This window comes from Felis catus, chromosome A1, assembly GCF_018350175.1.
Source record: "Felis catus isolate Fca126 chromosome A1, F.catus_Fca126_mat1.0, whole genome shotgun sequence".
Lineage (NCBI taxonomy): Eukaryota > Metazoa > Chordata > Mammalia > Carnivora > Felidae > Felis > Felis catus.
Genome location: NC_058368.1, coordinates 24,430,582 through 24,452,753, shown reverse-complemented (window position 1 = coordinate 24,452,753; position 22,172 = coordinate 24,430,582). Strand labels below are relative to the sequence as shown.

At 41.6% G+C, this 22,172-nt stretch overlaps 1 protein-coding gene across 5 annotated transcripts in view; it reads left to right on the top strand.

The window, feature by feature from the left end:
* The window catches only part of LRCH1 (leucine rich repeats and calponin homology domain containing 1), a 204,317-nt gene that overhangs the window by 134,772 nt on the left and 47,373 nt on the right, over positions 1–22,172 (top strand). For all 5 annotated transcript variants that reach the window (NM_001048155.2, XM_023239734.2, XM_019813191.3 and 2 more), the window contains 7 exon segments: positions 5,921–6,026; positions 11,240–11,376; positions 12,107–12,234; positions 13,345–13,408; positions 17,145–17,250; positions 19,025–19,152; positions 20,443–20,510. In NM_001048155.2, the coding sequence (NP_001041620.2) occupies positions 5,921–6,026; positions 11,240–11,376; positions 12,107–12,234; positions 13,345–13,408; positions 17,145–17,250; positions 19,025–19,152; positions 20,443–20,510 (737 nt within the window).

The following is a 22,172-nucleotide window of genomic DNA, read 5'->3' as shown; positions in this document are numbered from 1 at the left end:
TTCATTATTTCTGATGTGATAAATGGATCTTCCTGCTATTACAAGGAAATTTAAATTAATTTTGCCACTTCCTTTTACATAGGTACAGAGAAGTTAAGACATTGACCTAAAGTCACACAGAAAGTCATAAAATAGACATTTCCTCCCCAAAAAAGAGTAGGAGCCCTTGATGGGAGTTACTAGCTTAAATTTCCTGTCAGACTGTTCACATTCCCTTCAGTTAACTAAAGAGCTAGATTTATTACAAAAGTATGGCTTAAGCAATGGTATAACTACACGAGGTTTTTGAAAACCTGAGAGATCAAGGTAGCTCATGAGAAAATACCGTGTGCACAGTTCCACAGGGTGGCCTGGTTACTCTGGACATCTTCCCTAACCAAGGTCATCTTGACGCATTATTTGTGTTGGTTTTCATTAGAGGTTACTCCTTAAAAAATCGCTTTTCTTTTTTACAGTATTATTTTCTGAAAGTGAACATTACCTAGTTTAATAATGTCTGAACTGAATCTGGTGTTTTAAATCCTTGTGTTTCTTACATACTGAAGATAAATTAACAACTAGTACTTGATAACAAAAATCCATTAGTCTCCAGTGTGCATTTAATACTTCTAGTAAGTTCCATTATTGCCTGGAAGGGCTGGCATAAAATGACTCTAACGTTTTTCCTTTGGTTACTTAAAAACATGTTGATTAAACCAGTGGAAAAAAAGTATATTTTAGGTCATAGTTAAAATTGTCCAGTTTCTTTTTTTTTTTTTTTTTTTTTTTTTTACTCTAAATGACTAAATTGGACTGGCTGGTCCTTTAACTTAAGTTTGAGTATGTATGTTATTATATAATAATTAGATTCATTTCTATATAACAAAGAATATAATTTGTAAATATTTATGACATGTTTATGATGATTTCTTTTTGGCCTGCTTGTACATTTGCAGTATTATAACAGTAAACATATGACAATTTGATCCACTGAAGAGTGCAATAATTATTTTCTAAGACATAGTTTAAGGGCTAATAGACAATTCAGAAGGGATTCATTTGACCATTCTAAGAAGCCACTGAATCTGGAATTCACAGCTTGGTAAATTCACAACTAAATGCGGAAGAAGTGTGAGGCATTAGTGTTCTTTACTTACTAAATTCATTTTCCTAAATGTTATCTTTTTTTTTTTCTTTAACGTTTATTCATTTTTGAGACAGAGAGAGACAGAGCATGAATGGGGGAGGGTCAGAGAGAGGGAGACACAGAATCTGAAACAGGCTCCAGGCTCTGAGCTGTCAGCACAGAGCCCAATGCAGGGCTAGAACTCGTGGACAGCAAGATCGTGACCTGAGCCAAAGTCGGCCGCTCAACCAACGGAGCCACCCAGGCGCCCCTAAATGTTATCTTTTTAAAATTAACTCAAGACTTGAAAAACCAGACCTTAGGCTAAATGTGGACAGACATATTTTAGAGAACCAGCCTGTTCTAGGATGATGTTTTTCATGTTCTAACCTGAAATATCCCAAAACATTTAGACTATTATCTTCTCTCATCTTTTTCCTCCTCCTCGTTCCCCAGCTAATTAAGACACGGGAGGTTTTGTTTTTGTGACGAAATTCATCGCCTCTTTAAAATTCAGCAAGGTTCGGTAACTGGGAGGCAGTAGACTTTTGCTTAATTCTGTAATATGGATTATACAATAGTGTAAAGTCTTTTTAAAACTTTTTTTAATGTTTATTTTTGAGAGAGAGAGAGAGAGACACAGAGCATGAGTGGAGGGGAGGAGGCAGAGGGAGACAGAGAATCCGACGCCGGCTCCAGGCCCTGAGCTGTCAGCACAGAGCCCGACAGGACACGTGGCTCGAACTCACGAACCATGAGATCATGACCTGAGCTAGAGTCAGGTGCTTAACCGACTGAGCCACCCGGGTGCGCCTATGGTGTAAAGTCTTTATCTTGCTTTCTTGCTAGATCCGCCTGGCATTTCCCCCTCATTATTTTGGCAGGATAGGAAATAACCGACCGAAGAGTACTATTGAAACACTTTGACCTTGGGGCGCCTGGGTGGCTCCGTCGGTTGAGCGGCCGACTTCGGCTCAGGTCACGATCTTGCGGTCCGGGAGTTCGAGCCCCGCGTCGGGCTCCGTGTTGACAGCTCAGAGCCTGGAGCCTGTTTGAGATTCTGTGTCTCCCTCTCTCTCTGACCCTCCCCCGTTCATGCTCTCTCTCTGTCTCAAAAATAAGTAAACGTTAAAAAAAAAATAAAAAAAAAAGAAACATTTTGACTTTCACTATACACCCTTCAAAATGTGAATGGACTATTGGACTTGGTGTTTCTAATTGTCTACAGATGTACTGTCCTGTAAGTCAAAAGGAAAAACTCTTTATCATTATGTTTTGTTTTTTTTTTAAGTGTAAATTGGGTAACTGCTTTCCCTGCTGGTTAAATAAACATATAAATATAGCTGAGGGGAGGTGATTTTCCTTGATAAAGCCATTATGTGAGAAATATATGTTAGAAAAAAAAATTACCTTATATTTAGGGAAATAGCATAGCCTTTCTGGCTAACCAGAGGGTAATCGACAAAATGCAAAGCGTGTTTTATAGTATACCCCAATGGGATAAGACTGAATGAGATTTTATGAGATTTTATGCTGTGAATAATCTGCCTAAATATATGTTATCTTTTGCTTCCCTCTCTCCCCTCCTTTTTTCTTGAAAGAACGATTTTTTAAAGAATTCTGCCCTTGAAGCTTCTGAAAATTTTCAGTTTTATATCAAAAATCTGTGATTCCCGTAAATTGCAAAAGGATTTTTCTTGTGCAGTCATACACAGACTTACAAAGACCTACTGTAGATGTCAATAACATAACTTCTCTCCAGAGAAGGAACATTCCCACTATTTCTTCCCTAAGGACCCTCCACTCCTATCACCCGTGTGACTATGCCTGGCTGTGAGTCCAATAGCATGATTTAATCTCATATATTTCTAGAAATATATACTATTAGTATATAGTATATATACCTGTATACTATTTGTGTGAAGGCTCTTTTAAAAGAGAATGGAGGGGCGCCTATCTGTCTCTCTATCTGTGCTCACGCTCTGTCTCTCTCAAAAATGAATAAACATTTAAAAATTTTTTAATTTTTTCAATGTTTATTTTTGAGAGAGAGACACACACACAGAGTGTGAGTGGAGGAGGGGCAGAGAGAGAGGGAGACACAGAATCCAAAGCAGGCTCCAGGCTCTGAGCTGTCAGCACAGAGCCCGACGTGGGGCTCCAACTTGTGATCCGTGAGAATGTCATGACCTAAGCTGAAGTTGGACACTTAACCGACTAAGCCACTCAGGCACCCCAGTGAATAAACGTTTTTAAAAAATCTTAAAGAGAATGGAATGGAAGGATACTTGCTTATTTGTGACTCAGTTGAGGCAAAGAAAGATAAAGATTTCATTGAAAGGGTTTGGTTGTTGGTACTTGTGACTGATCAGATACCATAGAAATTAGGAAAAGGTAGCATTTCACTTTTTACCTCTCGTACATGGAAGTGCATGCAGAAAGGCAGAATTATTTGCTGATGCAGTGAGGGGCTAAAAGTGACTGGACAACTCTCTGGACTTTCTAATTCTATAATTATTTCCTTAGACTTGTATTTCTCTGCAGATGTGCGTTGTGGGTTATTTGTTTTGTTTTGTTTTTAAACACTAAGGATGTTTCTCAAGGAATTTTATGTGACTTTCTGGGCCAGGAGTGATGCATCAACAGCCAGCCTGGGGGTGACGCCTTTGAACACCTCATGTTAGCCTGTCATGCCACCTCCCCTCGGCCAGACAGCCGAGCAGTCCCGAGGGCTCATTGCATTGTGCACTCAGCCTCTGCAGAGGCCTGCTTCATTCCCTTTTATCAGGAGTGATTTTATTCCTCTTCAGCAAGTGATACTTGTTTAGCAGCCTCGTGACCTTGGCAGATTACCAGGTCACCGGAGGATTTTTAGATGAGAAGAGATTAGAGGGCAGTGATGCCCTGTGTTCTGCATAGTTCTGTTCTTACGGGAGCCCTGGGGTGTGAGGGGACTGGTTAATGGTGAATTCTCATCTGAGTGAATGTGAAACCGATTTCTGCAACGAGGCTTTGCTGCCTTCTAAAAGGGGGAGTGAAAGGGGAAGTTTTTGCAGGTTGAGAAGAGATGTGGGGTATCTGAAGAGTTGATCCCACTGGGATCGTTCCTAGCCCAAGTATATCTGTGGTTGTGCCTTTCCAGGAGGGACCTGCCGGGATTGGTATGTTTGTGGGAGCATTCTGGGGTTCCAGCCATGAGGCAGAGAGAGCCACGGCATGTGGAGTGTCAACATAAATGGGCTTCAGAAATTTCATCCAGCACTTCCTGATCCCTTACTTTAGTCCCGGCACTCTGCTTGGCACCAGAAGGATGGAGTGAATGAGAGCCTCCCATCTAGGAGTTCACAGGCTTCTAAGAGAAGGCAAATGTGTGCACACGTGAATACGGTAATAGATTATCCACAGGACCACCAAGGAAAAAGGGCATTCTCCGTGGGTGTTCGTTCAGAGGGGGACAGTGGGGGAAACCTCCACAAAGGTTTCAGAGAAGAGAGAGCCTTGAATTAAATCTTGAAGGATGCAGGTGGGACAAGAGGACGATATTGGGGAGGGGCACACCAGGCAGGGGAAGAGCCGGAACAGGTTTGGGACTGAGAAACCCTTGGCACACACTGGCGGCTGCAGTCGGTAATCACGTGGCCTGGGGATGCAAGCAAGGGCTTTCAGAGAGGTGGCGCTGGAGAAATCCCATCTGAACCGTAGCTGCTGGCCCTTGCTGTGGAGTCGGGGACTTTACCCCATGGGTTTCTGAGACATTGCTGTTGCAGATGTCTAAGCTGGTAAATGATGCAGTGAAATGCGCAAGCTCCGGCAGCTCTGCGAAAGGTGGATCTGAGGGGCAGATCAAAGAGACCATTATAGTGCCCAGTGAAATGGAGTGTTGGTCTGGACAATAGAGTAGCTGGGGTGGGGGGTGGAGAGCCGAGCAGAGCTTCCAGAGAAAGTGGAAGAGTGGGATTAGGGGAGAATAAGATTGTAAATCTCATAGTTTTCATTCTGCACTCGTCAAGACGCGGTTCCAGTCAACTGTTGATAGGATATTAGTCTTTCAGTGCAAAAAAGACATCATCCGCATGCCCCACAGTCTTGGAAAATGTACTGAAAGGTGTTCAGGTCCACAAACTTGCCAGCCTTCCAGTCGCAAATCCATTTTAAATAAATAACGCATCCAAAAGATGCATTCATAGTCACAGTTTTTCACTGTCAGATGTGAGTGTTTGGTAAATAGGATGTGTGACGTTCTATTCAGAGGTACTGTGGGATGGTGTCTTCACAGGGGGCGGGCATTTGTTCCGAGTGGTAACTGCCTTGGACGCCTGACTTAACCTCCCTGAGCCTCATTTTTCTGACTGTAAATATTAAGCTGCTAATACCGCCTCAGGGGTTCGTGGTGAGAATTAAATGAGACTGAAGCACATGAACGCAGCAGGTGCGAGGCCGCCAAAGGAGCTCCTGAGTGCTCCGAATATCCTTCCTTTTCTCTTTTTGTCCTCAGTGTTCAAAATGCTGCACTTTCCTTTTCTTCTCTGTGCTAAGCCTGACCTACAGACCAGGAGAGAAATGTACCCGAGTAGTTGCCCTCATATTTAAATTCCTTAAGGAGGCACCTGGGTGTCTCGGTCGGTTAAGCGTCCGACCCTTGATCTCAGCCCAGGTCTTGAGCTCAGGGTCGTGAGCTCAAGTCGCGAGCTGGGCTGTGTGCTGGGCGTGAAGGCTACTAAAATAAATACATAAATTCCTGAAGGAGATTTCACACGGGATGCTTGATTTCCTGGAAGAAGATGCTTATCATTTCTGCCTTTGCTTTTGCTGCAGGACGTCAGTTGCAACGAGATCACAGCCCTGCCCCAGCAGATAGGTCAGTTGAAAGCTCTACGGGAACTGAATGTCAGAAGAAATTACCTTAAAGTCTTACCACAAGGTAAAAAGAAGAAAATAGGAGATGTTCATTATTATCATTTTTTGGTTTACTTTTGTGAAGAAGGCAGTTTGTCTGGTCATGTTTGTGTATGCCTAATAATATTACTTATTATATTAACATGAATTCTGTGAATTTCACATGCAGATGACAGAAAAGTTAATATCCAACTTTTCATTTGAGTCAAGGGGTACAGCAACACTATCATTCCCCTGTATGAGACTGTGTGTGTGTGTGTGTTAGTTTGCTCGGGCTCACATAACAAAGTACCACAGGCTGAGTGGTTTACACAACAGAAATGTACTTTCTCACAGATCTGCAGGCTGGAAGTCCGAGATCAAGGTGTCTCCTGAGAGCTCTCTCCTTGGCTTGCAGATGGCTGTCTTCTCCCCATGGGTTCACATCATCCTTCCTCTGTGTCTCTGTTCTAATCTCCTCTTCTTAAATTTTTTTAACTGTTTATTTTTGAGAGACAGAGAGAGACAGAGCACGAGCAGGGGAGGGGCAGAGAGAGAGGGAGACGCAGAATCTGAAGCAGGTTCCAGGCCCTGAGCTGTCAGGACAGAGCCTGACGCTGAGCTAGGACTCATGAACTGTGAGATCGTGACCTGAGCCAAAGTCAGATACCTAACCCAGTGAGCCACCTGAGTGCCCCGAATCTCCTCTTTGTATAAGGATACCAGTCATGTTGGGTTGTGGCCCACTCAAATGACCTCATTTTAACTTTATTACCCCTTGAAAGTCCTTACCTCCAAAATCAGTCACATTCTGAGGTACTGGGGGTTAGGACTCCAACATAGGAAATTTGAGGACACACAATTCATAACAGGAGTTGTTTTTGGTATGGATGTGTGATGTTCTGGAACAATCAGAACACTTTAGGTCATATACTTGGTCTTGTAGACCCAGCTATTAGGATTTCTGGCTTTGCCTATTTGGTAGACCTGGTTAGGCACCACCCACTGTGTACGGAATCTATGCTTCAGGTGAGGGCACTGCCCCTGATGAAATGGTAGTCGGACTAATGTCACTGGCAGTTTTAGTGAATTTCTCAGAGGCCAGAAGCAGGGATCCTCCAGAGTGTCAGCACCGAGACTGGTTGCCTGCTCAGACGTCCCTACTCGGGAGCCAGACTCAGGCGAGCCCTTCCCTGTGGCTGTGGGCCTGTCCAGGATGTCCCTCTGACATATTGTCTTTGAGTTCAAATAAAAAGATACAGTTGTTCAGAAATGGTGCACCATTAAGAACTTTGACAAGCAGCTCTGTAGATGGTGGTGGACCTGAATTTCAGATTTTGGGCTTCTTGTTCAGACTTGAATCAGAAGGAGTTGAGGAGCAGTGGAAGGAACACTGAATGCTTTCCCAGAAACATGCTCTGGTTTTCAAAGATCGCATTCATTTCCATCAGTTCCATTTAAGGCCCCTGGGCATACCCAGTTTCAAACATATATTTAAAAATACACATCAGGGGCCCCTGGGTGGCTCAGTTGGTTAAGCGTCCAACTTCAGCTCAGGTCGTGATTTCATGGTTCGTGGGTTCGAGCCCCGCGTCGAGCTCTGTGCTGACAGCTGGGAGCCTGGAGCCTGCTTAGGAATCTGTGTCTCCCTCTCTCTGTCCCTCCCCCGCTCATGCTCTGTCTCTCTCTCTCTGTCTCAAAAATAAGTAAACGTTAAAAAAATCTTTTTTAAATATACCGCAAAGCAAAAGCATATATTTGGAAAGAAAAGCTAAAACATTTGGTTAATCTGACACTATTGCAGCAAGTTGAGAGCTACCTGATTTTTTCTGCATTTCGATCTTTGGCTTGAAGGCAAGCCAGTGAAGCTCATGGAAGGGAAAGAACTTTATAAAATGCACTGTGCTTTTATGGATGGGACATTTGAGTGCCTGCCTGCCACCGTCACCTTGCTTGTGCATTTTTAAAGAAGGAATGTTATGGGGCGCCTGGGTGGCTCAGTCAGTTAAGCGTCACACTTCGGCTCAGGTCATGATGTCATAGTTTGTGAGTTCGAGCCCTGCCTCAGGCTCTGTACTGATAGCTCAGTGCCTGAAGCCTGCTTGGGATTCTGTGTCTCCCTCTGTCTGCCCCTACCCCACTTGCGCGTGCCCGAGTGTGTGCGCTTTCTCTCTCTCTCTCTCTCTCTCTCTCTCTTTCTCTCTCTCAAAAAAAAAAGTAAATAAAAATTTAAAAAAATTTTAAAGAAACAAAGTTAGAAACGATCTCAGCACAAAGATGTATTACTTCAATATTTGAGATGACTTGGTATAAAAACATTGTTTTTTCATTCTGTCATTGTCCAATGCATTTTGATTGGATGACATTGTTTTTCTTGGTTTGAGCAAGTACCAAGGGGAGAAACTCTTACTAACAACACATTTGTAAGCATTTAACCTTTCATAGCATTAACGGAAACTTTTCTTTACATTTAAGCTCTCATGCTAATCACTGCCAAATCATTACAAATCATTACAAATCCCCAAACTCTCATTTTCAAAAGAAAAATGTAATGGAGCCATGGAATGGTTGCCTATTGTAGTTGAGAAGCATGTGAAAAGTGTGTCCACACAACTTGTTCTCCCCACTTCCTGTGCTCCTACCTTTTTTTTTTTAATGTCTTTTTTTTTTGTAATTTTATTCTCGAGAGCAAGAGACAGAATGTGAGTGGGGGAAGGGCAAAGGGAGGGAGACACAGAATTCGAAGCAGGCTCCAGGCTCTGAGCTGTCAGCACAGAATCTGATGCGGGGCTTGAACCCACAAACCGGGAGATCACGACCTGGGCTGAAGTCGGACGCTTCACACACTGAGCCACCCAGGTGCCCCCCTATGCTCCTACCTTGAAAGCATTCCTTTCCCTGGAAAAGATCAGTTACAAATTTCTATCCTTTTCATAATTATGTTTTCTCAGGTTTAATATTTTAAAATCTACTCAAAGCTAAGGCTTTCGTTTACTGGAAACTTTTTTTTAAGTAACTTCCTGAATATCAAATTTCTTTTTTGCTTCACTGGGGAGAACTCCATTAACAAAAGAGCATTGATGGTGCTTGCAGGCAGTGAATTTAAGGACTTCCCATATTTACTTGTTTTTCCTCTTTGAGTACCCCTCCCCATATGCTTTCAATCTGAGGAGGGAAAACTAGTCTGTAGCCTTAATTACCCAATCAATTTTGTGGTGGTTTTACTACAAATACTACAACCAGGAGACCATACTTTGTTTTTTCTAGGACATGAATGGACAGAGGTAAGATTAAAGGAGTCACTCATTGACCTTCTTTGCAACAAAGGGTTCCCTGGGATTTTTTTTTCTTACCCCCTTTTTCTGCCCTGTTTCTTCTTTTGACCATGTCTGGGCTGGTGTTAGCACTTTCTCCCCGCCATTTTCTTGTTGTGAAACTGCCAGGCTCTCGTGTTCCTAAACTGAGATGGTAATTGTGTCCCAAACTACAATTAAAGGGAATAGTCGTTGTAAAAGCCATTCTTACTTTACCTTATTTATTTAAGTTGCCTCTCCTCCCTCTCCTGCTATGACTTCCAGGATCTTAGCCCTCAGTCTTACTTAAAAGTCTTCATTTCCAGTGGCAAAGAGTTGAAGAAACAAGAGTCCAGTTCCATTTTGCTACTAATTTGTCAACCTAAGTTTACTGAGTAAAATTAACTGTCTTAGAGATGGATTGATATCACTACGGATACAGCAAGGGGATATTCCTTTTGTATATAAATCTCTCTAATTCTTACCCGGGTTTTAGAACTAAACTATGAAGCGAAAGAGACCTTACTTTCCCTTTTCCTTTGACTTTTTTGATTCCATGCTGTTTTCCACGTTCCCCTCCTCCCTCTCTCCTCCACCTTCCGTTGCTCACGGAGCCTTCAAGGCAACCTCCAGGACTAGTAGGGGGTGAGGCAAATCACTTACCCTGCTCTTGAGGGTAGGGGGTGCGGACTGGGTTTGGGCGGCGAATTATTCGGGGCAGTTTGCAAACTACACTTCCTGAGTTTCTCTTGCACGGCCGCCTGTCAGGAGCCGAGCTGGGGACCTGCCACGTGGGGTGCTCTGCTCCCTCTGTTCTAGCACTAGTCCCTCTGTTCTAGTCACTAGCCTCGTGACTCCTTGTGGAGTAATTCACATTCGCTAAGGCACGAAACAAGGAAAGTCCCTTACACACCCAGATTGCAGTGAATAGGAGAGGAGATAACCGGTTGCTAAGAGCATCTTTGTTTGTGGAGCTTGAAGTGGCATAGCTGAGTAAAGTGAAAACCCTAGGGCTTACTGGGAGGAGAAGAGGAATTGTGTTCATGCTCACTGAAGGTCACTTCGTCTAAGGCCCACTCATCCTCCATTTTGGAACTCCCTGTGTCTTCCAAAGCACCGTATTTCACCCCTTACCAGGTCCCATAACAAACGTGGCGAGGCCCCTGCGGACCGGAACCCGCTGGAGTGTCCCACACAGAGAGACCTTAGTGGTTTGCCCCGTGTCACTCTACTTCTCTGGCGTGGCTCAGCCTCTTTGCTCTGCGGAATATATTTGACTTCGTTCCTTGCAGCTGCCAATGTCGGTTGGAATGCTTGAAATTACTGCGTGTTTACTGTGCCACTGGGTGGGGATTTTAAGCTAAATATAATGTTCTGTCTTGTTTGTGGAGCTACAGAAGACTTTTAAAAAGCAGCAGAATGGAGCCTCATCAAATCAGGATTACAGGGTCCATTGCAAAATTCCGAATTCGATAAAATTTAGTTTTTAAAGTGGAAGTAAAAAGACCATGAACATATTTCTTGTAACTAGTTCTGAGGTTATGCCAGCCCAGATACATTCACTGGATAAGAATATTTTGTAATTAGCACATTGTTCGTATGCTAGCAGCTGAAGTTAAAATATAAACATGACCGATGTGGTGTGGCTTACGTGATTGTTTTGCTGGAAGAGAGGGCTTTCTGAACAATAGATATTGTAAATGTCAAGTGTGTCCGGCTTCTCTCGGAACTAACAACAATTTAAAATTATTGGGCTCCCAGTGAAAGATTTTCCCTCCCCTTTAGTAAAACATGTGACACACATACTTCATATTCCTGATGCCTCACTTGCTTTGACTATGCTAAATGATAGTTTTCCTTGTAAGCAGAAAATTAAGTTTTGAATGTTAAGCCGTTTAATCTTGTTGCTTTCTGAAATTGTTCTTTTTCTTTCTTTCTTTTTTTTTTTCCCTCCCCTGTTCTTTAGAACTAGTAGAACTTCCCTTGGTAAAGTTTGACTTTTCCTGCAATAAAGTGCTCGTGATTCCCATTTGTTTTAGAGAGATGAAACGGCTGCAGGTATTACTACTTGAGAACAACCCTTTGCAGTCTCCTCCAGCACAGGTGAGGGCCCGCAGCAAAGCGGTTTCAGGGAGAAATGCTGTCAGTGGTGTGGGGAGGGAGGGGCGCGGGGGCGGCAACTCTGGGCAGAGCCGGACCTCTGATCGTCTGCTGAATTCACACTGTTTTAGACTTGATCACAGTCTCTGAAAGATGAAACCTTGGGTGAATCTGACTACAGTACGTTGTCTTCTGCTACATAGAGTCCGTTTACTAGGGTTTAGCTCACTGTTCTGATCGCTGCAGTCCCAGAATTACAGGTGTGATTATGGTGGCATTTGTACGGTCGTTGGAAACTCCTTCATGGAGCGTGTGGCTTAGACTCAAGGAGGAATACATGCCTTACGTTACTGTGAGCTGCGAAATGGAGTTCAGACATTTTCAAATATGATTGTTGGTTTTTCAGAGATAAGTTTCGAATTCAGCTGTTAAACCATGTGGGAACAAAGTGAATGCTTCCAGAAGTGGGATGTTAAACCATGTCGGTTACCTGACTTCTATATTTTTTTACACTATTTAGACTTAAACACACTTCTGTTAGAATGGTTTTCTATTCAAAGTAGAATCTGGAAGAAACGGTTGCCTAAATTCTCGTATGTTTTGGAGAGGCCAAATTGGGTGCGTATTGTTAAAGTGTTATTTTAAATGAAAATACACAGTCAAATGTCTAGGGTTTACATTTTGTTTTGCCGTTAAAAAACGTTAAAACTATGTGTTATTAATTTCTCCATAGATTTGCACAAAGGGCAAAGTGCACATATTCAAGTATCTGAGCATACAAGCATGTCAGATGAAGACAACCGACTCCCTCTATCTCCACACGATGGAGAGGCCACATTTACACCAGCACGTGGAGGACAGGTGGGTGTGACTGCAGTGGCTGAAAGCCCCTGTTTAGGATTTGTTTCGGCCAGAGTGCACCGGTTGGGTGGGTAAGTCCAAAAAATCCCTTGGTCTCTCTTAACCAGCGCAGATTTATGGTGCGGATAACCTTTCGGCATCTTGCAAATCTTACCTTCCCTAATCTAATCAATAATCGGTCTTTCTTGAGGACCGTTTGTGTATGTTATAACGCATATATATGTATCTTTGTACATGCAATCCATAATATAAATATGGGTATTTTTTACTTATCAGTTAAAACACCCATAAAGGCTCAGGTATGCTTTTTTTTAATGATTAATTTTTAATATGCCACCAGAACATTGTTAAGAAACACTACAGGTTTTGTGTTGTAACTGTCTTTTTAAAAATGCGGTGTGCGTAGTTTTTGCCATTTCCTGTTTGGAACCGATGTGTTGGAATCCTTTCACATGCCCTTGGCCTTTTTGTGGCATAAATTGGGCCTTGAATTTTCAGAGAACAAAGTTCCCACGCTGAACACATGTATAGAAACACAGGCCGTTTTGAGAGGTCTTCATTGCAGAGACCTTTCCTTAACTTTTTACTAAAAGAGTAAACATGGTGGCTTAAAATCTCAGGCTACCCTAATGATCGCTTTACTTAATGCTTAAAATATGTATTCATTATTTTACTTTTATAAACATCAAATTTATTTAGTCACTGGGTAAAAGGCTTACAGAATTATTGAAAGTAACTATAGAAAAGTTAAAAGCCTCTTGTAACGTAAAAGGTAAAAGCAATTAGGTAGTTTTTGCTTTTCGTACACTGGAATCACTAAAATGAGAACATTGTTAACTGTTTCAAAGACCAGGCCCCTTGGTTAGAGTATGAATTTATGAAACCTTGAACGCAAAGAGTTTATCTTCTACTCTGCTTAGACAGAGTATCTGATTTTCATGAGGCCCTTGTCTTAACCTCCTTTAATATTGGGCTGATTCGTTGCCTTATGGTAGTAATAAAATTTGTATAGCAGAGTCATTACTTGAATATAAATTGATGTATCTTGTTGTGAACTTTGCGATTTCGTTTTTTTCTAAATGGATTCCATACCGATGGCATCTATCCCAGCAAGAAGGATTCTGATTCGGGCGTTGGAAGTGATAATGGAGACAAGCGTTTATCTGCCACAGAGGTAAAGTTCGTGATTAGATATTTTTCCTTCTGTGCTTCTAGCTGGATTTGCCTGCATTCCTGAACTCCTCTGTGGTAAAGGGTATTAATGCATCTATGTGAGAAGGTGTGATTATGTTTGTGAAAGCAATTTGAAATCCAAGTGTTATAGAAATATGAGCCGCTGTTAGTTTTTTCTGCATCTTTAATATTTTGTAAATGTCTCAAGGGTAGAGTCCCTATCTTCTTCCCCTCCCACCACACTCCTGACATTATCTAGAATATTCGTTTTTTCCTTAAAGTTGATTTCTTTATATTGAGGGAGGGAGAGAGAACACACATACATGTGTGCGCACACGAGCCAGGGAGGGGCAGACGGCGAGGGAGATCCAGAATCCTGTGCAGGCTCTACCCTCTCAGCTGGGAGCCCGACATAGGGCTCAATCCCATGAACCGTGAGATCATGACCTGAGCCGAAATCAAGAGTCAGACACTTAACTGACAGAGCAACCTGGGTGCCCCTAGAATATTCTCAAATGCTTCATAAATATTATGAAATGACTAAGAGTGGTCTGCAAGTACCCATGAGGCATTTTTATAAATATGTTTGTTTCTCATTGACAGAATAATTTGGGAAAAAAATTATTTGCATGGATAGATGTTAAGGAGTCAAATGTGCATTGCATTTTAGCAGTGTACCCACAGGAAGTGTGATTTTGAATAGCCAGAGTTTTTATAGCAATATTTGTTTTCCTGAAAGTCTTCGATTGTGTTTTTTTCAGACGGTTGGATAAAAGTTTGGTTACTTGTAAGCCAAGAAGCCACACGAGAGCTTCCTAAAGTGGTTATAAATAGCTCAGTTAGCACATTTATCTCATTTATAGTTAGATTCCCCGAAACCTTTCACTAATATACCATTAAGTGGGGTTTCTTGAGCAGGGGAGCTAGAAGGGACAGCTGGTGGAGGGATTGGATGTATCATCAGTCTTCCCTTTTGAGGAAATCTATTGAGATTTTGTGGTTACTGAGTTTTGAAATATAATTCTACTCTTTGAAGATGTAATTAATAGGTCAGTTACCCCATTTAAGGAGTTCTCTTTTGTACTCTGTGTGACTCCAAGAAACTGCCTTTTGCCTGTTCTCTTCAGGTGTTTGAGGATTAATGTGTAGCTAAGATATTGCATTTTACTTCCTACAACATGCTTTATAAAGCAATGTATTAAAAAATTAGGATACCTTAAAGTCTTTCTAATATGGAACATTTCGAAAGGAGTTTGTAGGGAGAAAAAGAAGGCCAATTTCAATAAAAGAAAATTACTCTCATGAAGCCACATGAATAGTTTACTGTGGTTCCCTGGGGGAGGAAATACTCAACACATTACTTTATAAGTTGTATTTAATTCAACTCCCTTAGCTTTATTAAAACTCATAAGTCCCCTGAAATGTCCCATTGTTTCAGAAATTACTCACCCTCAGCTTATTTTCTACGAAGTTAAAACAGACTCTGCTTTATCCTTTATCTGTTTTTTAAGGATAATTAAGTTCATTAATAAAACATCACACAAAGAACCTCATTATCCTTTTGTTCTCACTTAATATAAGTAGGAGGCTAAAATCGTTCTAAAACGAGGCCAAGGGTTTATTCTGTCCCTTTTAACTAGATGCGTATCTTTGGAATTTTGCTAAGCTTTCAAGAGAGGAGGAGGGTGGAAGGAAGGACCACAGAAAGGATTTTATATTTGACAGTATTGAGTGCCTGAATCTTCCCTCGGCCTTTTCATCTGGTCTCACACGGCCGCCTCGTTACCTGAGAACACCTCCAAGAAATTTGTAGAAGGAATAGCATTCTGACTCCTCCTCCAGTGTAGCTTTCTCTTTTCACTTTGTTTGGCAATTATGTTGTCCTCTCACCGCTTACTAGAGTTTATCTGGCTCCCCACTTCTGTCTCCCTGTGGCGTTTGCAAAGCACATCTCACCCCTTTGGCTGTTGCCATTGTCTGAGTACATTTAGCGTTTGTCTCTAAGAAGTTTAAAACGTGTTTTTCTGAAGATAAACATGCAACAAAAAACTGGCGGCTGAATGAATATCTGTTTACTGGATGAAATGCACGCTTGTTTTGCACCGGTTTCTAAACGATTTGTGCACGCGTCCAAATGTAAACAAACACTATCCTGAAAGTCATGGCTCCAAAAATTGAGGAACAGCCCACAACTCCCTGAAATGTGTTCTGTGGAGGTTCATGATCCCTGTGATCTGGAAAGCTTTTTACTAAATAGGAACACTGAAATGGAGACATACGAAAGTCACCGAGGCTCTGGATTTCTTTTTTTTTTTTTAATTTTTTTTTAATTTTTTTTTTCAACGTTTATTTATTTTTGGGACAGAGAGAGACAGAGCATGAACGGGGGAGGGGCAGAGAGAGAGGGAGACACAGAATCGGAAACAGGCTCCAGGCTCTGAGCCATCAGCCTAGAGCCCGACGCGGGGCTCGAACTCCCGGACCGCGAGATCGTGACCTGGCTGAAGTCGGATGCTTAACCGACTGCGCCACCCAGGTGCCCCGAGGCTCTGTATTTCATTTGTGACGGAATCCTAGATTATCTGAATAAACTTCATCAGCTACTGTGAGAAACTAGCACCCCAGAGACAACTTACTTTGATTACTGAATTGAAGCCTTTCTCTGAAAATTGCACGGAACACATTTCCTTTTAAGTACTACAGCCATTCAACACTTTCATATATTTGACGCAGCCTAAATTCCTATATTCTTCAACCTAAAACAGGGAAATAAACCGAAGCTTAATGTTGCACATAAGATGCACTGTAAATAAATGAGGTATTGTCACAGATATTGTCTGCTTTTTTAAAAAAAATTTTTTAATGTTTATTTATTTTTGAGAGAGAGAGAGAGAGAGAGAGAGAGAGAGAGACAGAGCACAAGTGTGGGGGGGGGGGGGGGAAGAAAGAGACAGAGACACAGAATCCGAAGCAGGCTCCAGGCTCCAAGCCCCAATATGGGGCTCAAACCCACGAACCTGGAGATTATGACCTGAGCTGAAGCCAGACACTTAACACACTAAGCCACCCAGGTGCCCCCAGATATTGCCTGCTTTTTGTGACGAGCTGCATGAAACCCTAATGTAGTTTGGGAAATTGGTGTTGTCGTCAGATCTCAGAGTACCATTGCTATTACAACGATTGGTTGGCCTTTGGGCCACTGTGATATTGACCATATTTATAACATCACACTATATATATTTACAATTATTCCTTTGTTCTGTCAGGTATTACATAGTCCTTCTTAGTGCCCTGACCATTGCTCTTAGGTTGGAAAATGCCATCAGGTACCTGACAAAATTTTAGGTCAAAACATGTACAGAGAGACACTTGAGTGTTAATTCAGTGAGTTTTGACAAAGCGAACACACCCATATTACCAGCTGCCAGTTCAAGAAACAGAGCTTTACCAGTACCCCAGAAAGCCCACTCATGCGCCCACCTTCCAAGCCAAGAGTAGCCGTTATCCGGACTTCAGACACCATGGATTAGTTTTGCTGGTTTTTGAACTTACGTAAGTGGAACCATGCTTTGTATCTGGCATCTTTTACTCGATATTATGTGTTTGAGAATCACAGTTTTGTTTTTTTTTTGTTGTTTTTTTTTTTTGTTTTTTTTTTTTTTTATCACATAGCATTCTTTTAATCTACATAGAGAACTCTTGTCCCTGGAATAAAGTAGTGCACTATTCCTTTTTAGCCTTCTGATGAAGACACGGTTAGCCTCAACGTGCCAATGTCAAATATCATGGAAGAAGAACAGATCATCAAGGAGGACCCGTGCCATCGCCTTAGCCCAGTTAAAGGTCTGACAATGAATGACGGGGAGAAAGTGCTTGTTTTTAAGTTTCAAATGCTATGTTTGCAATCTGTCCCGATAGGGCCTTGATGATAGCTAACGCTTATTGAGCATTTCCTGAGCACCAGGCTCTTTGCTCATCTGTGAAAGTGATCCCATTTAAAGTCCAAAACTCCGAAATTTTAATCATCTCCATCCTACAGGTGAGACAGTTTAAGTAACATGCCAGTGATCACACAGCTAGCCAGTAGTAGAGTTGTTCTCATTTTGAAGATTTATATAACAGTCTTTAAATCCACTCTTGGAAAGAAACCATTACTATGTAGACCTATTAGGCAACAACAGCCGTGGTAGCACATGAAATCCCCAAATCTCACTGGCTTAACACAATCCAAATCAAGTCTACACGAGAGTTAGTGATTGGCAGGCAGCTCCCCTCCAAAGACCCACGCTGCTTTCATTCTGAGATTCCACCACCTTTAACACAAGACTTCCAAGGTCCTATTTTAGGGCAGAAGAGGGCCGAACGTGGAGGTTTGCTCACAAGAGGTTTTTAATGGGCTGTGCCTAGGAGTGCCCATCTCTTACAAGCTAGGCTCGGACATATGGCCACTTCTAACCACATGTGAAGGGAGGAAATATAGTTGAGATGTGTGCCTAGGAGTCCACTTGACTTTGGACACGATAGTTGACCTTAATTCTCTCACCTATAAGTGAGATGGTTAGATTAGGAAATATCTAATTACCTAATTACCCATGGTCTTCTGTAGCTCTAAAGTTCTGTGGTTCTCTAATAATCATCAAATGATCGCTAAGCACTTTATGTCCTGCCTACCTTGAAAATCCTAGCAACGTATTTCATAAGTTGGTGGAAGCCCTCAGTTGATTACATTAGGGTAGGGTTTTGATTTTTTTTTTTTTTTTACTACTCTTATTTGTTCAGTGACTGTTAAAGAAAATCCTAAAATTTAGTGTTTGCTGATTTTTAGCACATGATTTCATGATATGTGAATAATACAGAACTAGATTAATATGCAGATCATCTCCCTAACAGTTTGAATATGCCCTCATTAGTGATAGGGGAGCTGTGTGAACCAACTAGCGTTTGCTTTCACTTCATACCTTCAGGTTTTTTTTAGTTTAGCACATAAGTTTAGCATTTATGTTTATCTGAGGTTATGATTGGAACCACACACTCTCCAAAAAATATCACTGTATACTTCATGCAAGAATATAACTGCCTTTTTAGTAGATAATCTTTATAACATTATACAGTATAGGAGGTAGTGTTTTAGGCAAACTTAAAATAAAAGAATTCTGTGATTTGTTACCAGTGAGTTTTTTCCTCTTTGTTCTAGAAGTGGGTATTCTGCTAGGGGGGCGTCCTTAAAGGTAGCCCTCCTTGATTCTTTTTAGTTTCCAGATCGGGGAGAAGAGATCTGTTTGCTGTTCCATTTGCCTCTTTATACTTTCTTTCCTCTGTTTCTTGAGAAAGTTACAGGAGATCTCATTGCTTTCATAAGGGACTAAGCCACGAAGAGGAGTTGACTTGCCAGTTCATTTTGGGGGGCTTTCCATTTCTTTTACTTCTCTCCCTCCTTTTCCTCCTTTATTCATCTTTTCCTGACACCCTCAGGGAAGAGAGAAGTGGGGTCACTCATACACCTCTATAAGAGGTAAGAGAGGAGACTGAAATAGTTAGCTGGTTTTGAGGTTCATCTGTGCTTTGCTCGTCTCTTCATGAGACCGTCTTTTTGTCTTTCTCTGTATTTTCCTGATAGGGGACTTTCATCAGGAATTTCAACCAGAGCCTTCCCTTCTGGGGGACAATGACAACTCAGGAGAAGAAAGAGACCAATTTACTGATGGAAGAGATGTTCTCCGTTCAGAATTTATAACATATATTAAGGCAAGTTGAGGATCAAATAATTTTTTTTAAATCTTCTTTTGTTTGGCACCTTAACATTTAAGTTCAAGGTTACCAATCTGTCACCTTAAATGCCAACGTACTGCCAGTGTCCTCAGATTTTTATAACATGGAACATCTTCTCAAAGTTTGGGGTGTGTATTTTCTGACATTAGGAGCCGGTCCCTGTCAGACATAACCTCTCCGTTTGTCTGTAAATGTGTCTGATTTTCTTTTATATTCAGTAATTGCTTGGCTTTCCACCACTCAGTGCATCAGGATAAGTTTGCAAATGTAATAGAATTGCCGTTACCATCTAGTAAAAGTTAACATGGAAAGAGATTCACATTCTTTTCAATGCATTCTAGGTGAATACTTTTCTTAGAAGTATGTCCATTGTAAAAAGAGAAAAGTGGAAATTTTTAAAATCTGGAAATGAATGTCTTCTCTTTCTGGAAAGGTCACTCTGAGGCATTTTCTGTTAACTGTTTTATACTTTTTTTCCCAAGAACACACACACACACACACACACACACACACACACACACACACACACACACCCTCGTCTCACAAACAGTACAATGCGTATTCTCATGTGACTGACAAACCCAACTAATAATGGAGGAATCTGTCAACAGCAAGAGGTGCTAAGAGGGTAGTAAGAAATAGAATTAAGCTTTACATTTCTGACTCTAAGTTAACCGGTATTGTGGTCCTGGGTCAGATCTCTTTAATTTAATTTTTAATTGTGGAAAATATCTATAACATAAAACTTACCATTTTAGCCATTTTTAAGTGTACAGTTCAGTGGAATATTCTCATTGTTTTGCAGCCATCACCACCATCCATCCCCAGAACCTTTTTTATCTGGTAAAACTGAGACTTCAAACCCATTAAACTGTAATTTCCCATTCCCTGCCCCCCCCCCCCCACCTCCCTTGGGAGCCACCATTCTGCTTTCTGTCTCTATGGGTGATGACTCCAGGGACCTCATATAAGTGGAATCATACAGTATTTGGCTTCTTGTTACTGACTTATTTCACTGAGCATAATGTCTTGAAGGTTCACCGTGTTGTAGCACGTGTCGGAACTTCCTTTCGAAGGCTCGATGACGTTCCATTGTATGTATAGACCATATTTTGTTTATCCATTTATGTGTAGATGGACACTTGGATTGTTTCCACGTTTTGGCTGTTGTGACTAAGGGTCCTGTGAACATGGACGAGGGCAGGGTTTGACTGTTGACTGTTGATAGCCAGTGGCTCTCAGAATTCCCATATGTTCTGTCCATAGGATAGGGCTGAGGACTGTGAAGAACTGTTACGGATAGAAGAGGACACGCACTGGCAACCTGAGGGAATGTGAGTATCCAGGGCCTGGTTATGAGCTACCTGTAAAGTTCATGGTTCAAGCAGAAGGCAGCCCTGTCGTGATAGAATTTTGGTCTGCTTTACTTGGGGTAAGCCTATATTCTCACCCAGTGATATTGGTAAGTTTTTCTTATCATTGATAAGTTTTTCCTATCATTCCTATCAATAGCTTTTTCTCTGTCCGATGCTTATTGTTATGGTATTGGGGTGTTACGGTGCAAGGTCACACCTCTTCCTTGGCCTTGAGTTTCATCTGATTGGAGGCTGTGGATAGAACGTGATTCAGGAGATTATATGAAGTTTCTACACTGGTGATTCTAGCTTACTGCCATTTGTCTGAAGAAACCAACAACTGGACCCAGAGCAATACGTAGTCCCAGTCACTCTTTACCTAGCCTTCAGGTTCAAGATCTGAGAAAACCGTATACCTCTCATGTCTTGGTCCTATGTCTAAAATTGTAATAGCTAACATTTATTAAACACTCCATGCTCGGCAGTGTTCTAAGTATTCCATAGGTAGTAACTGATTTCATATTCACACCAAGTCTGTACGGTAAGTTCTATTATTATCCCCCATTTCACATATGACAAAACTGAGGCACAGAGATCGATGATCTTGCCCCAGGGTTACAAAAGGCTGGCATTGAACCCAAGGAATCTCACATCACATGGATATCCCTTTAACTCTATTGCACATAAAGATTTACTTGGCCAGCTTTACAGGGGAGGGCCTGAGTCATCTATTATATGATGAACCATTTCCAGGGGAATTGAATATGGACCATGTGGCATGCAGTAGATTTTTGGTTCCCAGGATTTCGTTTTCCATGATCTGGCATGTGGGCCTGGACCTTCCTTCATATCTTGTAGGAGACTCCCCCTTAGTGAGTCTTTATTATATTAAAAGGTGTTTCCACTTAGGGGCGCCTAGGTGGCTCAGTCGGTTAAGCATCTGATTTCAGCTCAGGTCATGATGTCACGGTTCGTGGGTTTGAGCCCCATGTCGGGTTCTGTGCTGACAGCTCAGAGCCTGGATCCTGCTTCAGGTTCTGTGTCTCCCTCTCTCTCTGCCCCTCCCCTGCTCATGCTCTGTCTCTCTCTCTCTGTCTCAAAAATAAATAAACACTGAAAGAAAATTAAAAACAAAGTTTTTCCACCTAGAGAAACACGTTGACCTATATTCTGTAGTGGAGAGCAGGAACCATGATCAAATATCTCTTGACCTTTAAAAACATTGCTGGGTACCTTTCACATCACTGTCCTGTATTATCTATTCATTGAATATATTTCTGTAATAGTAAGGAGGACTAGCTTGATTATAGAATCAAAGAATTATAGGGAAGAGATTTTATAGGGAGGGTGTTCTTTTAAACCACAGTGGACTCTGGAACAATGCAGGAATTGGGGGCACCAACCCCAGCACAGTTAAAACCTGTATATTACTTTCAACTCCCCCCCCCACCTGCCAAATTTTACTACTAAAAACCTACTGTTGACCAGAAGACTCACCAATAACATAAACAGTTGATTTGCCTATATTTTGTATATGTATTATATGATGTATTCTTAAAAACATACCTAACTTTGTCTGAACTTTCTCAGTATTCCTGGGCTATGCATTTCATCTGTGAATTTTTTCAAATCGCTGCAAAT